A 22,500-nucleotide genomic window follows, 5' to 3' on the forward strand; every position below is an offset into this window, starting at 1 on the left:
CCGATCATGATCGGCGGCCGATCAATCGGAGCATCACTAAAAATGACATATTTAAATGTTTTTTACTTAAAAAAAGTTATTTGTGCCTTAAAATATCTTGAATGTAACTCGGCACCCTTGCCTCATTTAGTATGCGTGGTTCTATGAATATGCAAATGAGCCCCGCCTCCACTCACTCACTCAGCTCAGAGATCCACTGGTTGACGATCACATGTTGATCTGATTGGTTACAAGGTAGTTTGTGACGTCAGAAACACCAGTGATTTCAAAGCGTGTGTTTGAGACTGTCTTTGGTTCACTGCAGATTTAAGGAGGAAATACTCAGCAATGCTGTCGACTTATGAATTTACACATGGTTTGTCTTAAAGCATATTAAAAACACCACATAGACATATAAACAACATTATAAGCTGGATTTAAAAAAAAAAGTTTTTAATTTAAATTTTTTTAAGGAGTACATGGGTTGTGGACAGCATGAAACCATTGAGTCTATTTCATGTTTAAAAGTTGTGTGTGTTGTGAGGTGTGTCAGACCTCTGCAGTTCATGGTAAAACGGTTGCATTTCACTTCTTTAAAGATGTTTACCTTTTGATGTTCAATGCAAAATCAGGGTCCTGAAGCAGAACCGGTCGAGAATCCCAATTGCAGCACTGTTCTCCCCTGCGACTTCACACAGCGCTGCGGCATTGCTTTCTCTGCATGTTGCACACACACACACACACACGCATTCACTCAAACACACATTTCTCTTTCCTCAGTATTGTGGCTGCGCTCCTCCTGCAGTTTTAACTGCACAGACGTTTAAATAATTCAGTATCTTAAGCTCAGCTTGTAAATAATGCGAGCCCACGTATTGCACTGCAGTAAACTCGCTTTAATTTAATACAACTCAGTGCATTTATAATTGCTAAAAAGCATGAAACAAACCTCTAATGCGAATGTTTCAATTATAAATGACATATGTACACACACTGCAACACGTAGTTTTAATTATAACGTGCTCCAGTGAGAACTAATGAGATTTATTTCCTTTGCTGAGTTATGGCATTGCTCAAACAGTTTTCTTCCCATGAGCCACTGCGTCTGTGCTCTCCATACTGTGTTTGTCTTGTTTGATTGCACTAAGTGGTTGTATATCTAGTGGTGCTTTATTACAGGGCTAGCAAGCCAGCACTGTATACAAATTCCTTTTCTGTTTTCTGCGATTTAATTCAGCCCCAAACGCTTTGCAATAATTCACCCAAAACATTTCAATTCTGTCATCATATTATATTTTCACCAATAGGAGATTTTTAGAATGTTCAAGCTTCTGTTTTCCAGACAAGGAATGTTAATGCCAAGCTCCAAAAATGACAAAAACACCATAATTAGTCTGGACAACAATATTCCAAGTCTTTTTTGTGGCTAAAATCTAAACTTATCTAAAACTCTGAGCCTTGTGAGCAAGTTACACGTGTTCTGCTGCTTGAAAGGAGAGCTGAGGATTATATATGCAATTATGCATGCAAATGTGTTCATTAATGTTGTTTGCATGTTGGCTGTGTGTTTGAATGGCTTTCTCTTCATTTATTTGTTTGGTTAGCTCTAGTGAGCCGTCTATAGCCTATAATGGCAGTTGTTTCTGTGAAAGATGCATGTGATGACGATAAGAACGGATGCTTAAACGTTTGGTGTACGACACACCTGTAAAGATTTCGAAATGCTGCTTCAGAACGTTTGTTTGTGTGTGTGTGTGTGTGTGTGTGTGTGTGTATGTGTGATGGCCAAAACTACATTACAGTTCATGCTTTCTTTAATCCTTCAATGAGTGTATCAGATGTCAGAGAGGCTGTTGTGTGCGTTGATAGTGTAATTTCTGGACTGTGTTCATGTTGTCATTTCACACTTCATTGCACCTTTTAAGGATCCTGATTTCAGATTCCAATCATTCCAGTAGCATGTGATGCTGAGACAGGCATGCGTGTGTTCGACCAAAGTCATATTCCCATGTCTATAAATATATACGCTGTGAGAGAATGGTTGTGAGGAGCAATGAAGAATCATTTTCACACATGAATTGATGCTCCTCTGAGGTCTTCTGGATGTGCTGGAGGAGACTTTACAGAGTGCTGGACTCTTAACATGGTTACGGCATATAGCTTTTTGTCTGGAAATTCAACTACATAATGTTTTTTTTATTAATTTTTTTATGTCACAAGACAGAAACTAGATATGAAAGCTTGTTTCCGCCACAGAATAAAACATTTGAAAACATAATTGTGACTTTAGGCCTATTTCTCACAATTGCGAGATATAAAGTCAGAATTGCATGATATAAACTCACAATTGCGAGAAATAAACGTGTAATTTTTACACTTTTTCTTGCAATTCTGACTTTGTCTCACAATCCTAATCCTGACATCTTTTCTCAGAATTGCGAGATATTAACTCTCAATTGCGTGTTATAAAGTCCAATTCTAATGAAAAAAAGAATTGAGTTTATATCTCACAATTCTGAACTTTATAACACGCAATTGTGAGTTTATATCACGCAATTCTGACTTTATAACACACAATTGTGAGTATATATCACTTTATAACACGCAATTGTGAGTATATATCACGCAATTCTGACTTTATAACACGCAATTGTGAGTATATATCACGCAATTCTGACTTTATAACACGCAATTGCATGTTGTAAAGTCAGAATTGAGAGATATGAATATGCAATTCTGCGAAAGTCACAATTGCAAGTTTATTTCTTGCAATTGCGAGTTTTCATCTCACAATTCTGACTTTATCACGCAGTTCTGACTTTATAACTCGCAAATCTGACTTTATATCAAGCAATTCTGACTTTTAATCAATAAAGTATCAATATTAACTTTATATGTAAACTCGAAATTGTGAGAAAAAGTCTGAATTGTGAGATAAAAAGTGGCAATTTCCTTATCTTTTTTTATTCTGTGGCAGAAAACGAGCCTCCACAGCTAGAAGCTTTTCTTCTAAGAGTGTTTGTTGTGCTAGGTTGGCCTATTGGATTTTTTATTTTATTGGCAAGTTTATATTGTGGTATAAACTATTGCAGAGTCTCTACACACTGCCCAGCTCTGGTGTGTTTCCATGGTGCCGGTCAGTGATGCGTGAAACGGTCCAGTGTCCGTCAGGAACGCGGCGATACACACACACACACACACACACACACACACACGCACATGCCTCCCCCCGACCCCTTCAAAAGCCCCGCATTCATCCATCTATCTGCCTCTCATTCTCTCTCTCTCACTCTTTGTCTGCTCTGCTTTTGTGTTTGTCAGAGAGTCAGCGCCGCATTGTTTGCTGCGAGTGAAATGTAGTGGCGTTGTGCTCTCGGGTCGGATCGTGACATACGCTGAAGGGAAATGTTTATCCCACGTGAGCGACTCATGCAAATGAACGCAGGGGTCGAACTACAACAACGGTGTTCATTTGGGCTTCACCCGTTCAGCTGAATGAGAGGCTGTTCATCTTGTCAAAGAGGTTCATGGAAATTTGTTCGTTATTGTGTTTTTTGTGGGAAATGGGATGTTGGTGGACAGTTGCTCGTCATCAGGTGCTAGGGATGCACATTATCGAAATATCGCAAATGTATATATCGCGATATGCATATCGCAACCGCTTGCAATAACTGGAGTCATGAACAAAAGACGAAGAGAAAATCTCTCACTGCTCTCGGCTGAATAACTTTTGTAGCTTTAATAGGAATCAGGATATATTTAATTCATACAGTGAAAGTTAAGCAGTGTTTATTTTTACATTTGAATATTCAGTTTCTGTTGTTTAATAACCCTAATGTAGGATAACCTGAACTCCTGAACCCTGTGGTTTACACTGATGTTAAAATAACACTTCTGATGCGACAGTAAAACACTGATGTTCACTTCCAGAAGTTTGAGGATGTTTTCTTGTCACAAAATAATGTGAAACACGCATGTAGGTTATACAATTTTAAATATATTTTGAAGATAATTTAAAGCTTGTTACACACTTTAAGCATTATCATATGGCATATTGAATATCGCATTATTTAACGAGTCATCGCATATCGCACTTTTCTTCAATATCGTGCAGCCCTATCAGATGCAAATCCTTTTATAGATGCACAGTTTTGAGCAAAACATATGGGAAAAGTTATTATTAAAATGTTTTAATTAGGATGTTGCCCAGATGATATAGACATGGAGGTTGTGTGAGTTGATTAGGATTTGTATGTCAGTCAGATTTTACATCACACTTATATTCTGATTTGATTGAATCATGAAAAGGCTGTGATTATTATTATTGGTTAATATATTTTCAAAGCTTAGTTATGTCCACAGAAAAGTTAATTTAAATGGTGGGAAGAGGATTTTCTCTATATCTTTAAAATAAAGATATAATGTAAAATAAAATAAAGATGTAATATAATATAAAGATATAAAATAAATAATAAAAAATAAGATCAAATGTAATATTATATAAAATAAAAATAAATAAAAAATAAAAATAATAATATAAAATAGTCAAATAGAAATAAAAAAATAAAAAAATATATAAAATAAATAATAAATGTAATCTAAACAATTATTTTTTATTTAGATAGTAAACGTAATATTTAATTTTATATAATTTAATGTTTAATTAAAATGTATTTTGTATAAAATAATTGAATTGTCGTAATTTAAAGTTTGTAGAATTATTAAATATTGTAAAATGTTTTCAGTTGAATTATTGCATTTAATTTGAAGTTTTGTTACACTTAAATGTGAAAACTTTTTTAAAACCCTTTAAAAACTTTTTCTGCTTTAGAAAGTTGGTGTCATGGAAATAATGAAGACATGGGATATAATAGAATTTGATTGGTCAGGGTTGTGTTCTGTTCTCTCCAGGTCTTTTATTCCAAGTCATTGATGAGTAATCAAATTTCATTCTGCTTATTACACATGAAGAATGTTAACAGGAAGATCTTCCACCCTGTTGTTTCTCTCGCTCTGTTTCTCACGGCCGGGGAATGTCATACATCTGGTCGGATGATCTGATGTGGGATCGTCCCGGTTTACAACGGAACATGTTTCTCTCGCCGTGACCCGGTCGCTCCCTCTCGCTCCCTCGGCTCTCGTCATCTGACGCTCTCAGGAGATCGGAGAAACGGGCAGAGCCAGACGGAAACAAAGAACCAGGCCAAATCTGTCCGTCTTTGGCGGCTGCTCTACAAACACACAAACACACACACACACACACACACACACACACACACCCACAGAAACACGGTTCGTGAGGAGAGCTGGGAAACTCTCGGTCAACACTCCTGTGGGTGTTTGCATACAGTGAGATCAGCTTATTATTGATTCTGAATAAACTGACTTTGTCTGCGGTGTTGTTCAGTCCAGACAGAATAATGTTAACCTGCAGTGGTTAGTCAACATGAAACCTACATGGAAAGTTCTTGTTGTTTTATGCAATATTGCAGCATTCATTATAAATGATTAATACGTGCACATCATTATCAGAATAACTTCTCTTCTCTTCTCTGATGAAGAGGGCGGGGCTATAACCTGTCACTCACATGAGATCAGCCAATGGCAAACCACAACCATCCAATCAATTCCCCACAGACAAAATCAAGCCCCGCCCACATTTGTTCTTGTTCCAGAAGCGTTTCTCTCAGATATACGTCACCATAGAGAAGAAAAGACTAGTGCAACTTCTGTTTCATGCCGACTTTACAGATGAAGTAGCAGTGCTTAACCTTCTGAGAATATAGTTCCCCGTATGTATACGGTTAGAAGATGTCTGTGTCTCATGTGACCTTGTTATTCGTACACGCTGTGACTATACACATCACAACATGTGAATAGGAAAATGTTGGCGTTATTTTGTCACTTATTGGGAGCAGTGTGCTAGCTGGAGCCGTTTACCTCCAGTCTTTGTGCTAAGCTAGGCTAGCGGTGGGTGCGTCAGACAGAGTTACGGCACGCACGGAGATGAGAAGGGTGTGTGTGGACTTATCTAACTCTGGGGGATACGGGGAATAAGCTAAAGTCCCAAAAAGTCGAAGTGTTCCTTTAATGTCAAACATTGTTCTAACAATTTGAACTTTATCACGACACCTGTTTGAAAGTGTAATCCTGAAAGCCCTTCCCTGTGTGTGTGTGTGTGTGTGTGTGTGTGTGTGTGTGTGTGTGTGTGTGTGTGTGTGTGTGTGTGTGTGTGTGTGTGTGTGTGTGTGTGTGTGCGCGCTCACACCTGCCGCCAGCTCTCAGACGTGTGGACTGCCGTTGGCAGGATCTCTGGGTTTTTCAGCTCGTGATTTGAGAGTTTGGCTCCGCTCGTATCGGAGCAACAGTGATCGGCTCGAAGGAAAGAATGCAGGGAATTTAACTGAACAAGACTCTGGTGATGAGGGATCGTGAGATGGAGAATGTGCTGAGACAGTTTTGTTACTTCTGGTACATATTAAACACAACTTTGTTTTCCATTTATGTACGCTGAATCCTGAAAAGCGTTGAGTTTCATGCTGATCGTTTGAGGTTTGCATGTTTGTTTTTTTGTCATATCATTGTCATATCATATTTGATACATCAGGCTTTTATGGCTCATTTAGTAATGATGTTGTGATAATATTGTGGAAAAAACAGCTACATTTTATTCAGAGGCTCAAAATGAGCAACAATATTGGTGCATATGCTGATATTTATATGGCCTTTATATGGATTATATAAATCTTTATAACAGACTGCTCACAATAAATGCATATAAATATCTGTCATCACTCTATATCTGCCAATAATAGTAAGATTATTTTTAAATGCTTAAATTTATGATCAAAGCTGTAGTTTTAAAACTTAAAATGCAATGCAATACAGTGATGATTGAGAGACGAACAAATAAACCTTCCTCAAAAGCCTGACGATCATATGATTTTTCTAGTAAATCTGGATAATCAAGTAAACCTCAGCTGCTTCAGTCCAGTTGAAATATTACTAACAATATTAAAGTTACTCTTACGTTTACTTGATAAAAATCAGTAAGTTTTCTCAGTAAAGAGACGTGAAGCACGAGCTGAAGGAGGACGTTTGTACAATTAAAAAGGCTTTTACTTGATAAGTTTAAACTACACTGTAAAAAAAATATGATCAATAAGTTATGACAATATGTTTTTACATTGCTGTAACTCGTCAAAATAAGTTAAGCAATTTTGAACTTTTTTTTATAAGTTATACAAGTAACTTTTAAAGTCAGTTTAATGTAAATTAAGTTCAAAGGACTTAAACATCCAAGTTGACTCTACTTAATTTATGGACCGAGATTGTGTGCAACAGGTTTTCGTTTTTCAGCACATTTTTGGCCTATTAAATATGATAAAGTGAGCGGTTTATGCAGTGCTGGTTCAGCTGGATCTCTCTTCTTCTCCAGGGTGTGTGTGTGCGGTTTCTTTGTATTAGTTGCTTGAGTTTTTCTGATCGCGAGGCGTCAGCCAATCGCGTCGCAGCCGGCTTGATTTCACCGCTGGAGGTTAGGATGAGAAATCAGTGTGTTGATTGTGCTGGGATCAGGAAACTGATTGCCGAGAGCGTCGTGAAGAACGAGACACACTGCAGACTCTGATCATGAACGCGTCTGATTGAATGATATCAGCAGACGGAGATGATGAGAGAGGAAAGAAGAGTTATTGAAGAACACAATCGGCCAAAAATACATTCTGATGGATGAAATCAAGTCTCACTCTGCGTTTGAATGGTGTGTGTGTTGTGTTTGTGTGTTATCAGATTTGTTTTCGAAGTGCTTGAACGTTTGATTGATTGTTCATTAATAAGATCAGGTTTGACGTGTCTGATGGACACATACAGTGTTATATGGTTATTTGGAGACTATTTAAGACTTTTATTGAATTAAAGCGTCCAGTTATTGTCTGGGAAGTTAAATGTTGTATTTTTAATGTAATCCTGTGTATCTTAACGATCAAATCTGTCCGGAAACAGATCTTGGTTAAATATAGGCTTTTTTATCACAAAGTTTGTGGTCTGTAAGATTGTTTATGCTTCTGAAAGCTCACCAAAAGCTGCATTTATCTGATCAGAAATACAGTAAAAACGGTAATATTGTGAAATATTATGGCAACTTAAAATAGCTGTTTTCTATGTGAATATATAGGAAAGTGTCATTTATTCCTGTTATCAAAGCTGTATTTCCAGCATCATTTCTCCAGTCCTCAGTGTCACATGATCCTTCAGATTCAGTATAAATGTTTCTGTTCAAGTTTAATAATGACACACTAATTTGAGATATTCATTGTCTTGTGCCAAAGAATACATATTTGAAAATATATTGTTGCCCAAGTTGCTTTGGATTTTTAGCATAGATAACTTTTATTAGCTAGTAGCTTGACTTGTTTAAATCGAGTGGCTTGTAGTTTGAGAAAATACAGTTTTAAAGTAGCAAACAAACATGATTATATTATCCAGTCCTGTATGTTTACACATGCTACCTGTATCTCATGTAGATGTTGAGGTTTGAGAGGAGAAAACCACACACTGATGTCATTGATGCAAATTAAAAACTGTGTGTGTGTGTGTTAGTGGTAAAGAAGTCGAGCTGGTCTGTCCTGTTGAGTCACTGGAGGTTTATGAACCGGTTGGTGGTTTTGTCTCTTGCTGAGCTGCAGATTGAAGTTTGATGATCCACACACACAGATCTGCAGTATACACACACACGGACAGACACACACACACACACACACGGACAGACACACACACGGACAGACACACACACGGACACGGACAGACACACACAGACACACGGACAGACACACACACACACACACACACACACACACACACACACACACACACACACACACACAGACAGACAGACAGACAGACACACACAGACAGACAGACACACACACAGACAGACAGACACACACACACACACACGGACACACAGACAGACACACACAGACAGACACACACACACACGGACAGACACACACACGGACAGACACACACACGGACAGACACACACACACACACACACACACACACACACACACACACACACACACACACACACACACACGGACAGACAGACACACACACACACACACACACACGGACAGACACACACACACACGGACAGACACACACACACACACACACACACACACACACACACACACACACACACACAGACAGACAGACACACACACACACACACAGACAGACAGACACACACACACACACACACACGGACAGACACACACACACACACACACACACACACACACACACACACGGACAGACACACACACACACACACACGGACAGACACACACGGACAGACACACACACACACGGACAGACACACACACGGACACACACACACGGACAGACACACACACGGACAGACAGACACACACACACACACACACACACACACACACACACACACACACACGGACAGACACACACACACACACACACACACACACACACACACACACACACACACACGGACAGACACACACACACACACACACACACACACACACACACACACGGACAGACACACAGACACAGACACAGACACACACACACACACACACACACACACACACACACACACACACACACACACACACAGACAGACAGACAGACAGACACAGACAGACAGACAGACACAGACAGACACACAGACAGACACACAGACAGACACACACACACACACACAGACAAACAGACATACACACACAGACAGACACACACACACACACACACACACAGACAAACAGACATACACACACAGACAGACACACACACACACGGACAGACACACACACATACTATAGATCATACATTACTCTTAGATCGACTACAAAATTATACTGGTGTTCAAGGACAAGCACTAAGCTGGTTCAAATCATACCTATCTGACCGCTACCATTTTGTCTATTTAAATGGAGAAAAATCGATCATAACTCCAGTAAACTATGGAGTGCCGCAGGGATCTGTATTAGGCCCTCTGTTATTCTCAATATATATGATGCCACTTGGAAATATTATAAGGAAACATGGAATTAGTTTCCATTGTTATGCTGATGACACTCAAATATATATTTCATCACGGCCGGATGAAAACGCTCAATTTTCCAAATTGACAGAGTGTGTTAAAGATATAAAAGATTGGATGACGCGTAATTTTCTTTTATTCAATCCAGACAAGACAGAGGTAATACTTATCGGTTCAAAAAACCGCCCACAAAACCTCGCACAATACAACTTTAACATCATAGGATGTCCTGTTACTTTATCCGCTACAGTAAAAGACCTGGGTGTTATACTCGATTGCAACCTGTCTTTTGAAAATCATATTTCATATGTTACAAAAACAGCCTTTTTCCACCTTAGAAACATTGCTAAGCTACGTAATATGCTATCAGTTTCTGATGCAGAAAAGTTAGTTCATGCATTCATGACCTCGAGACTGGATTACTGTAATGCTTTATTAGCTGGTTGTCCTGCATCCTCAATAAACAAGCTACAGTTAGTCCAAAATGCCGCCGCTAGAGTTCTTACGAGATCAAGAAAATATGATCATATAACACCGATTTTATCATCACTGCATTGGTTACCTATAAAGTTCCGTATTAATTACAAGGTATTGCTACTGACTTATAAAGCCCTAAACGGCTTAGCTCCAGTCTATTTAACGGATCTTCTGTCGCCCTATAATCCATCGCGCTCTTTAAGATCACTAAATTCAAGGCTTTTGGTCATACCTAGGATATCCAGAACCACCAAAGGAGGGAGAGCATTTTCACATTTGGCTCCAAAACTCTGGAATAGTCTTCCTGATACTGTTCGTTGCTCAGACTCGCTCTCCCAGTTTAAAACTAGATTAAAGTCGCATCTCTTCAGCCAGGCATTCATATAATCCCACAGTTCAAACTACAATCCGGCCTCTAGCTCATAAATGCCAGAGGAGAACTGGCCCCCGACTGAGCCTGGGTTCTCCCAAGGTTTTTTTTCTCCATTAGGTCACCTGATGGAGTTTTAGGACACCATTAGGTCACTTGATGGAGTTTTTCGGTTCCTTGCCACTGTTGCCTTTGGCTTGCTCAGTTGGGGATATTTTGGGGATATTTAATTTAATTTTATCAATCAATAAATTCCTCTTGAAAAAACTTTGTTGTATTATTTAAATTTAATACTGTGAAGCTGCTTTGATACAATCTGTATTGTGAAAAGCGCTATACAAATAAACTTGACTTGACTTGACACACACAGACAGACACACACACACACACAGACACACACACTCTTTCTCACGGTCCGCTCTTGTAAAATGTACTGTTAGCAAGTCAGTTGTCTCTACTAGTGCTCAATGTGATTGAAGTATTAAAGTTCCGAATGTGTGTGTCATCTTGCTAACATGAGTTATCCAAAATGCATATTACCATGGTACTTTTCTAGAAATATAGTACTTCTTGTGTAGTGTGTAATGCAGTAGCTTGCTTTATGGGCATTGGTGGTTCCATGAAGAACCTTTTAAAGGGATATTTCACCGCTGGAAAGATGAATGTGTATTTAAATCGGGTCATTTATGTAGTAGAAATGTGAAATTATTTCAGTAGTTGGAGCCTTCTAGACTGAGAAAAGCCAGAAAATGTATTTTTGGCTCATGTGGATGAAAGACAACAACTCCCAGAATGCACTTGCTTCGCTGCTCTACGAGGACACGCCCAAGCCACGCCTACCGGTTACAGAGGGCAGTATCGGGAGACATGATATAGCTAGGCTACTAGTCGACTGGAAACTGAAGAGACGGAGTTTTATGGTGAGCTCCCCCTATGGGCGGGTTGAAGACATGCGGGACGAGCTCCTCCTATTGGCTGGAGTCTCTCGCCTCTGGACACAAAAGCCTCTGATGACGATAAATGACGATTTTTGCGTCATCTGAGGTTTTTTCCAGACACACAATACAAGGTTTCTACTGATACAAAGCTTAATGCTAATCGGTGAAGTATCCCATGATGGAACCTTTTTATTGCACAAAAGGTTCTTTATAGTGAAAAAAGGTTCTTTTTATATATTTTTAAATGTTCTTCACACTAAGAAACGCTCTTTTAAAGAACTGGAAGGATGGTTCGACTATTTTTCTATAAGACGACTGCATTCGTGTGAGTTCAGGACTTCATAATAACACAAATTTAATGTATTTTAGACATTATCTAAATCATAATTTTCCTAATTTCTAATTGTGTGACATCACCACCTTTTCCTTTTTCTCTCTCTTTCTCGGTCTCTCTCTTTCTCGGTCTCTCTCTTTCTCGGTCTCTCTCTCGGTCTCTCTCTTTCTCTCTCTTTCTCAGTCTCTCTCTCTCTCTCTCTCTCTCTCTCTCTCTCTCTCTCTCTCTGTCTCTCTCTCTCTCTCTGTCTCTCTCTCTCTCTCTGTCTCTCTCTCTCTCTCTCTCTGTCTCTGTCTCTCTGTTTCTCTCTCTCTCTCTCTCTCTCTCTCTCGGTTCTCTCTTTCTCTCTCTCTCTCTCTCTCTCTCTCTCTCTTCTCTCTCTCTCTCGGTCTCTCTCTCTCTCTCTCTGTGTCTCTCGCTCTCTCTCTGTCTCTCTCGCTCTCGCTCTCGCTCTCTCTCTCTCTCTCTCTCTCTCTCTCTCTCTCTCTCTCTCTCTCTCTCTCTCTCTCTCTCTCTGTCTGTGCAGTGGCACAAATCTGCAATTCAATTTGCAACAGTTTAATTTGTGTTTAAGATGCAAATGTAGCCTTTCTGATAATGAGAATGCTAAACAGAGAGGAGGGAGTCCAGAGCGCTCACACACTCATTCATTAGCTCACAGTAATCGTGTCAACACACACACACACACACACGCGTAAGAATCCACAGCAAATGAGACACAAGACAGAATAGAATTATCTGTCTGTAAAGGTCACAAAATGAGAGTTGAGGAATCGAATGGAAAATGTCACTGTTCTAAAACTGTTCTGTAGAGCCGAGAGACGGAGAGCGTACAGAACACAACCATTCGCTGAGCTTATATGAGCTTATATCGAAGAACTTAAGATCAAATATAGTCTGACTATAGTATGAGTACCTACATAGTTTTTCTGGTATAGTCAGTCAGAGCTTGTTTGAGCTGTTCACTCGTTCTTCATGCGTCCGGGTTCATCTGAAGCACTCACGATAATGCACCGCACTGAAAACAATTCATGTGTTTCTGAATTCACTTAATTTACTTATTTGCATAACAGCATGTGACTGGAATTTAAAGTGGACCATAATCAGTCATTGCCAAAAAGCGCAATGTATATGATGTAATAATGTCGGCAGAGACTGAGAGAGACGGATGAGTCAAGGCAACATTTCTCCTGTTTTACTAGTTTATCATTCATTCTCTTGGAGAGTCATGCATATGCATGTATGCAAATGTGCACATCATCATGTGATTCAGCCTTTGACTGCTCAGATGTGTTTTCATTCTCTCAGATCGCATGCCTCTCGCATTCCTCTCTGCCGAACCTGTTAGATTTAAAGAACTTGAGCATTTTTTCTGCAAGCTATCTTGTGTTGTATCTCTCAAACGCACGCATCTGTGCGAGCCGTTCTGTATCTTACGCTTCACTGACCGTGTGAAAAGCAGAACACGGGAAAGAGAGAAGGACAGACAGTGTTAACAGACTGAACCCTCACGAGTCTTCAGAGCAGAGGATTCTGGGTAACAGGCTCGTAAAGCCGGTGGCTAGTTTTTTTGTTTTGCAGTAATTTGAGACACCTGGTTTTCCCAAATGCTTTTGCTTCACTGAACCATTCTCCTGTGAAGGACTTGCATGAAGTCCAATATTAAATAAAGGCCGAGGGATGTTCAACAAACACTCACACTTTCACAGTGTCATGTGTGTTTACCAAAACAGTCAAAGTTTGAAGGTCACACACTTATTCAGTCCTGCTTCCATTTATTTGTGAACAGGAACGAGGCTTTAAGTCCAAAAGCTTACACATTTAGAAAAATATTGATAAAGTATCATGTGTGTGTCACTTTTCTTTAGTATACGTGGTTCTATGAATATGCAAATGAGCCCCGCCTCCACTCACTCACTCAGCTCAGAGATCCACTGGTTGACGATCACATGTTGATCTGATTGGTTACAAGGTAGTTTGTGACGTCAGAAACACCAGTGATTTCAAAGCGTGTTTTTGAGACTGTCTTTGGTTCACTGCAGTTTTAAGGAGGAAATACTCAGCAATGCTGTCGACTTATGAATTTAATTTACACATGCTTTGTCTTAAAGAATATTAAAAACACCATTATAAACAACATTTAAAAGCTGGATTTTTACCACAGGGGGACTTTAAGTTTACAGTTTTCTATCTTTGTCTTTTTGTCTGATTTTTAAATACTTTTTTGCTTCAAAGCAAAGTTTGTAATGTGAATGTGATCCTCCTCGCAGCTGATTTCTTTGGTTCATGGCTTATAACTTTAAACAAAGACGTTTTTCAAATCCTAATGGGACTTCCAGAACCAAACCCACTGAGAAAAAAACTGTAGACTGTAAAAAAACCACATTCTTTCATGACTAAAATCAGTGATAAGATCAGTAAGATGATCTGATAAACTGAGACTTCAGAGTATATTCTCTGCCAAACTCGTCTTTCAACTTTTATTTTAATTTTATTTCAGAATGTTGCTATTTTGTTGCGGCAGTGTTTTGTTTGGTTGCTGGGTGGTTTCTTTCTTATTCAGAGATGTTTAGATCAGATAATGGATCATATAATCGTTTTATAGGTCTATATTTGTGGTAGATGTCTGTTTGCCTCATGAGTGCAGAGATCTTGACATGCGAGCGGGTCAAAAACCTGTTTCTGAAAGCTTAAATCTGGAGATGAGTGTGTGTGTGTGTGTGTGTGTGCGTGTGTGTGCGAGGGGATTTTCTCCTCTATGGGGGGTCGAGGGCCCGACGGGTCAGGCATTAAAGGGACGAGTGTAAACAACATCTGTTTATTCCCCTGCCTTATTTCAGGTATTACTACTGTAAATGCTCGCATAGTTTTAGGTTATAAATCTACTTATAATGTTTGAAGGTGATCATTTTCATTTTTATGATTTTACTGTGGTATTTTGGGGTAAATGTTATGCATACAGTTCATAATTGTTGGATTATGGTGTGCATTGATATATTCATGGATGTAAAATAATGCCAAATGTTTTGAAACACAAAATCTTGTTGAATTGCACTACTTGAAAAACCATGCTTGCATAATGCGTTGTATTTTTAGGGCTTGCATTTTTATGAGCTGAAATCCAACATGGTTGTATATTTAAGCTGTGAATAATTCAATTCAAAACATTTCACACACATTTTCATTATTAAAAAGTTAATAATCCATATTCACCTTTCAGATTTCACTTCCAAAATATACATTCTGTTTAAAAATATATAATATAAACTAATATTCAACAGGCAATTTTCGGTCCATTATATTTTTGCTCTACAAATTCACTTCTACAAATTAAGTGGTTCAAATTCAATTCATGCAATGCATATTTTTTTTCAGTTAATGCAAATTTAACAAGCGTTTTTGTTTCAAAAACATATTTGGCATTATTTGACTTCCATACCCCTCCATGCACAGGTCAGCGCTGTATCATCTGTGTTCTGCTGGATACACACACATGTTGAGTTTTGCATGCAGATCGTTTCTCTGAGGCTTATTTGGCGTGTTTAATTAATGGGATAATGAGCTGTGAAATGACCGTGTCATTGCTGACTCGCCACTTCCTGTGAACTCGTGTTCGCCTTCCCATCCTCCCTCGCTCAGTTTAAAACATCACAAATGTCAAAGTGAAGGATCACCCAAATATTATGTACGAAAACATGTAATCTAAATAGTGTATTGTATGCAGTGATAAACCGTTTTAACTGTAGTTAACTTTAAACTTAAAGCTGTAAGTGCTGTCCAGTTAGTTCGTCACCCTGCAAATGGAAAGTCATGTTAAGCACATTGCATTATGGGATTCATGATCCATGGTTTGCTCAGTTCTGCAAATACAGAACATTATTCAGAAATGCACATTGTGCACAAAATGCTTATTGTATAGTACTTCTTCTTTTTTTATAAGTTTCATATAGTTTGTGTCTGCTTTTTTCCCCACCCGAGACCACTGAGTTTGAGTATATTGCTTCTGTGTGTGTTTTCAACACGTGAGCCGCATCTCGTCTTTTTCGGAGTGTATTCTGTGTGTATTCTCGCCCCAGATCTGAGAGGCGAGTTCTGTAATTGATATGCCACAAGTAATAAATCAGCCGTCCGCCTGCAAGCGCTCGCCATTATCTGAGGAGACGGGTTTAGAGGTCTGTCCGCAGTGTGTGTACGTGAATTTATGCTCTGTTTTCTAAAGCAGAAGGGTTGTGAGACGACTCGCTGAATAACGTGTCCTCGGGCAGCTGTGGGAAAAATGGAGGATGAATTGACTTCCATATTAACTCTGTCTCATGTTCCTCATGCTGAAATGTGCTCCAGCGTTTGTGTGTGGCGGGTGAATCTCACCAGGAACGTCTTTTTGCCCAAAGCAAAAAAACAAAAAAAGATGTTTATATGTTGCTTACAGTAAAATTAAGAATGAACAATTTTTTTTGCCATTGTGCTGCAAAGACATTTGTGCATTGCATTGCATTTCCATGGTGTTGTTAATTAAATAAAACATTTATAAAGTTTCTACATATTTATTGGATGCATGTTCATAAATAAATCTTGTGGTAGATGTGCCAGTACATACAGGTTCTCGGATTGTAATGTTTGCTCAATAGCCTGTGGTTTTCAGGTAGGATGTGTGCGAACGGCTCATTTGACTGACACAAGTAGAAACTGATGCCACTGATAACATTGAGCTAGGCTGAGATCTGTGATACAAACAAGGACATCTATGATAACAGCTCTATGCACAGACAGATAAATATTCAGCGGCTTATTCAGGCACTTGCAGATTCATTGATTGGCGTAATTTAAGCGCTTACTGATGTCTGAAGTGCAGGTACTCATGGGAAATTGGCGAATCTAAAAGTGGAAGATGAGAACACAAGATGAAAGAAAGCATTCAGGGATGTTAGGCAAGAATTTCTTTTATCTCTTGATGAGATTGATAATTCTCTTAAGATGTTGGTCCTTTCTGAGGCATTCTGGCTTACATTTTTTTATCATTTAGCCTATAGTTTCATATTCATTCTCTTTCATTCTTAGACTTTATCTCTAAAATCACTACAAATACTTCTGTATAGACGGTTTTAACCACTCCATTGCCAGATAGCAATATGAGGGGATACAGATGCAATTTGGTTTGATATTTACGGTTGACTCTGTCACGGCCGATCCGCTCAAATGAAGAGAAATGAGGTTTGGGAATCTAGTACAGGTTTCTGCCTCTTTCTATTTTTCTTTTGCTCTGGTTTGTGGTTTGCACGCAAGTGCACACACAGTAACTCTGAGAGATCTTATGACTTGCCTTACAGTACAGTGGTGGTACCATAGTAAAGTTATGGAAATTGCAGAGTACTGAATGGTTACCAATACCATATTGTGGTACTTAAAATAATACACAATGCTACTATGGCACATGTCCAAAAACATGGTAGTATGTAGTAGGATATATTTTTGATGGTTTTAAAGAGCCAACTGGCTCTACGTTTTATGGCTTCCTATAAAATGTATGAATACAGTAATAAAATAACCACTAGCTATTAGCCACTACTATCATAGAAATAAAAAATAACAGATTCTGAAAGCTTCTTTATGCTGTTTGAAGGAGAGCTATATTCATTTACTATGGTTTTACAGTAGTAACAATGATTGTAGGAACCATTTTGGGTTACACTGGTAATGCTCTGGTTACTAATTGTATGGAAAAATAACACCGTATTTGAAATTTCCTGTAAAAAATATGATAGTAGCTCATCTCTAAAACTGAATTTGAGTTAGAGTTTTGGTTGGTTGGTCCTCTGCTGAAAGACCGAGGAATAATTTCCTTTCTCTGGTCCATTTTTGCGCATGTTTCTGGAGATCTGTGGAATGACGCCACTTCCCATCATCTCGTCCTTGGGGAATGATGGACAGATAAGAAGACCATCAGTTCACCGCAAACAGGAAAAAAGCAATGGAGATAAGAAATGGGCAAAGAAAAGGATAGAGAAAGGAAACCATTCCTCCTATTTTCCCTCTGCACTATCTCCTCTTTTTATTTCCTTTATCTTTCACAGTTTTCGCTTGCCTCCGGCTTTCTCCTGTTGCTGAGATTTTCCTGTTTTTGTAGTTCTGTCGTCTCATTTTTTCCAGTGGACATGGTGGTGAACTCAGATTGATTTATTTTCTGTCATCAGCACAATTGCAATTGGTTTTCCTAACAATTAATTGGGTTGTAATTTTAATCAAATGCTTTTATCCATAACAACTACAGGTGTAGTTTCTCTGGAGTAACCTGTGGTTTCATGGTTGGTCACTCTTTTGAGTTACCAGTCCAGATCTTTATTCACTGTGATATCAGTCCTGAGTTGTTTGATCTGTTGACTTAAATGGCAACATCTAAACCAGGGCTGGATTTGAAGCCACTGCCCTGCAGAGTTTAGCTCAAACACTGATCAAACACACCTTCCTGTAATTTTCTAGTAATTCTGAAGACCTTAATTAGTTTGTTCATGTGTCTTCTATCTAAACGCTGGGCAGTGACTCTCCAGAGCTGGATTTGAGGAGCTCTGATCTAAACCGGGCCTAGTTACTACAAATAATTGCTGTATATCATATTTCAGTGCAGTTTACCACAATTTACTCAATGGTCTGTCACCATTCTGAAAGAATTTTGGATCATATAATCATGGTGAACAGATTAATCGTTAAAATGCATATATCAATCATATATGCATAGCGCATTGTGGAACTCTTATTGGTTTTATACTGAAATGTGTGTTCTCTGGGCTGTGAATTAGAATTGAAAAAGCTGTATGAATCATTTCATGTTGACTTGAAACAGGGCAATGTAATTTTCTTACCCTTGTAAAGTTCAGAACAACTTCAAGCATTTCAGACCTCAAAGACTTTAGACTTGTTTGTTGTTCAGGGCCCTTTTAAAGGTACACCGTTATTTGCATACTTGATCTACACAAAGCTGCTGTCAGACACTTTGTGATGATGGATGTCTTGTGCCAGTGCTGAAGCGGGTCCAACTCTGCAGCTGTGGTGTTGAGTTTGTTTACAGTACATCTCTAATCCATCTTCACCCTCTGAGCTATCAGTCTTAGTAATTAAAAGTTGACACGGTTCGCCTCATTCGACCACGGTTCTAAATGATTGGTTGCAAACTGAAAGATATTGTCTTGACTCTCTTTCCCCACTGTTTGACTTTGAGAAATGATGCATAATGAATCAGAAATGTTATATTTGCACTCATAATGTGTGTTTTTTGCCCTGCAGGAGCCCCGGACGAGGAATTGAGGTGGATGTTGGAGTGGATGACGGTTGTGTGAGAAGGCAAGGAAGCATTGAATCAATAAGGCTTGTCCTGCCTTCCTTTCTTATTTGTTGAGTTTGTTTAAAAGTCCAAGATTGAAGACTAATAGCGTGGACCACCACATCTTTCACTTTTGAGGACTAGCGCAAATATGTGGCCTCAGCAGGGGCCGCAATGCATTATTAGCCCAAGGACTGTAATGCTCCTTGGGCTGCTGACAATCTGCATTTCCCCCCACCTTTCTGGAGGAGCACCGGAGCCATTTAAGTCCTTCTTGCCCCCTGAATGGGGTCTGACTCATTTAGCCATCCATAACAAGACAGGAGATGTTTACGTTGGCGCAGTAAACTGGATCTACAAGCTCTCTAGCAACTTGACCAAGTTGAGGAGTCATGAGACGGGCCCAGTAGTGGACAACGAGAAATGCTATCCACCTCCGAGTGTACAGTTATGCCCCCATGACCTTTCCCCAAATAGTAATGTGAACAAACTGCTGCTAATAGACTATCCCCAAAACAGACTCATTGCTTGTGGAAGCACCTCGCAAGGCATCTGTCAGTTTCTGCGCCTGGATAACCTTTTCAAGCTTGGCGAGCCACAACACCGCAAGGAACACTACCTCTCCAGCGTCGTTGAGTCGGGAACCATGTCCGGCGTCATCATCTCTGAGGGGCATATCAGCAAGCTTTTCATTGGGACGCCTATCGATGGGAAATCGGAGTACTTCCCAACACTTTCCAGCCGTAAGTTGATGGCCAATGAGGAAGATGCTGACATGTTCAGCTTCGTCCACCAGGACGAGTTTGTCTCGTCGCAGCTGAAGATCCCGTCGGATACACTTTCCAAATTCCCAGCGTTTGACATCTACTACATATACAGCTTTAGCAGTGAGCAGTTTGTCTACTACTTGACCTTGCAGCTGGATACCCAACTAACTTCTCCTGATGCCAGCGGGGAACAGTTCTTCACCTCTAAGATCGTCCGACTCTGTATCGATGATCCCAGGTTCTATTCCTACGTGGAGTTCCCAATTGGATGCACCAAAGATGGCGTAGAGTATCGGCTGATCCAGGACGCCTACTTGAGCAAACCCGGAAGGCAACTTGCAAACTCTTTGGGAGTGTCTGAGCAAGAGGACATACTGTTTACAGTCTTCTCCCAAGGCCAGAAGAACCGAGCCAAACCCCCAAAAGAGTCAGCACTCTGCCTGTTCACGCTAACCAAAATAAAGGAGAAGATCAAGGAAAGGATTCAGTCGTGCTATAGAGGAGAGGGCAGGCTGTCTTTGCCCTGGCTACTCAACAAGGAACTACCATGCATCAACTCGGTAAGTCTCTGATGGCAGGCCATTAAGACACACTGCATGGCTATGACGATTGATTTGTTGGGTTGGATGAATGGGTGTGCTTCAGTAATGTCCTCTGCTAGAGTTCAGCTTCCATTATCTTGGTGCAAAGGGTGATTGTGATTAGATATAAGTGGAGAAATTGTATATCAGACTAGGGTCATCCGGGTAGGACAACTGGGAACTTTGAGGAGTGGCCTAGTAAAGTCCTCTATAGCAGTGTTTCTCAACTCCAGTCCTGGAGACCCACCTATTAGAATGTTTTAGATGTCTTACTTCCTGATTTAACTCATATTCCTAGGGGAAGATTTACTAAACAGGGCAAATTAGTGTGAGAGCGCAATTCCAAAACAGCACCGATGGGTTCTGCACGTGATCTACTGACAACGCGCAAATTAAAGAACACAGACGCAGTCAGATCATTTCTATAATGACCAATGCAATCTACCAGGTAGCATCTGGTTCAAGACATGCTTTTTTGGGGCGGTAAATAATGGCGTAAACACCAGTACATTGACGAGCACAAACCTTAGTAAATCACCTTGCGTGATTCATTTAAATACTCTCCTCCCATTAATGTTGTGCCTGAAAGGGAAACTCCCACAAATGCATAAGGTAAGCCACAAAAATAACTCTCCACGCCTTTTCAGCGTTAATTTTTCACTGCGTGTCTTTAGTAAACCCTGACAGTTTTTTTTTTTAACGCCAAAAGAGGGTTTGCGCTGACGCAAGTTGTTAGTAAATCTGGCCCCTAGTGTATTGAATATGGAGGCATCTAAAACATTCTGTGAGGTTGGTGGGACTGGAGTTGAGAAACACTGCTCTTTAGTAGAGTCTGTTTATTGGGCTGGGATGCAAATTTAAGGACGACACTGGATAAGACTACAGTGCAACTATTGTCAAGTACCTCGACTACACTATTAGCTTGTGTCTAACTTCATTAAAACGTTGTAGAATATAAATATCACAAGCACTCTTCCTGTCACCCACCTCCTGTTTCCTTTTGCGTCCGTTCTCTCTTGCTGTCTTTCTCCCAAGTGCTTCCATTATTCAGTCAGACAGGAACATCATTAGGGGAGTTGAGTAAATTTCATGAGTTGCTCTCTCGCTCATGCTTTCTAATTCATTTAGCGAGGCTTGATCCCATCTTCTCTGCCATCACGGTCCTCTGGGACCAGGGCTTGCTTTTCGTCCTCTCGTTCGCTCACTCTTAATCTCTCTCTCCTCATTCGTCTCTGTTCGTCTCACTCGCTCTGTCTTTCTTGGGGCTTTCAATGGCAAAGAATGGCTTTCATTTAACCAAGCACTCAGAGATAAAGATCCCCATTTTTATTTTTCTGACTCGTTCCAAATCGGTTTGATCTCTTTCCCTTTCTTTATATTTAAAGTCTATCTGTAGAGCTCTAAGCGAGTGGATTAATAGAGAATGAAAGATGTTTTTGGGAAGCAAAACTGATACAGAGTGGCTGAACGTGTGACGTCTAAATACTTCAGCACTAGAAACCGTTCAAGACTCTTGAAACTCTCTCAAAACTCAAGTTATTTTTACAATTTATTTTACACTTTCAGGATTTATAGAGTCAAAATAAATTATAATAGGCTCTTCACACTGTGCTTACCACTGACTTAATGTCCTTTTTTAATCATGGATA

General features: G+C 39.6%; 1 protein-coding gene across 1 annotated transcript in view; it reads left to right on the top strand.

The window, feature by feature from the left end:
* Positions 1 to 22,500, top strand: part of plxna1b (plexin A1b) — a 170,842-nt gene that overhangs the window by 8,990 nt on the left and 139,352 nt on the right. The window contains exon 2 of the mRNA XM_082136279.1: positions 19,467 to 20,830. Within this exon, the coding sequence (XP_081992405.1) occupies positions 19,655 to 20,830 (1,176 nt within the window). The 5' untranslated portion in view covers positions 19,467 to 19,654. The remainder of the gene's footprint in view (positions 1 to 19,466; positions 20,831 to 22,500) is intronic.

Source organism: Leuciscus leuciscus (genome assembly GCF_965113295.1).
Source record: "Leuciscus leuciscus genome assembly, chromosome: 14".
Classification (NCBI taxonomy): domain Eukaryota; kingdom Metazoa; phylum Chordata; class Actinopteri; order Cypriniformes; family Leuciscidae; genus Leuciscus; species Leuciscus leuciscus.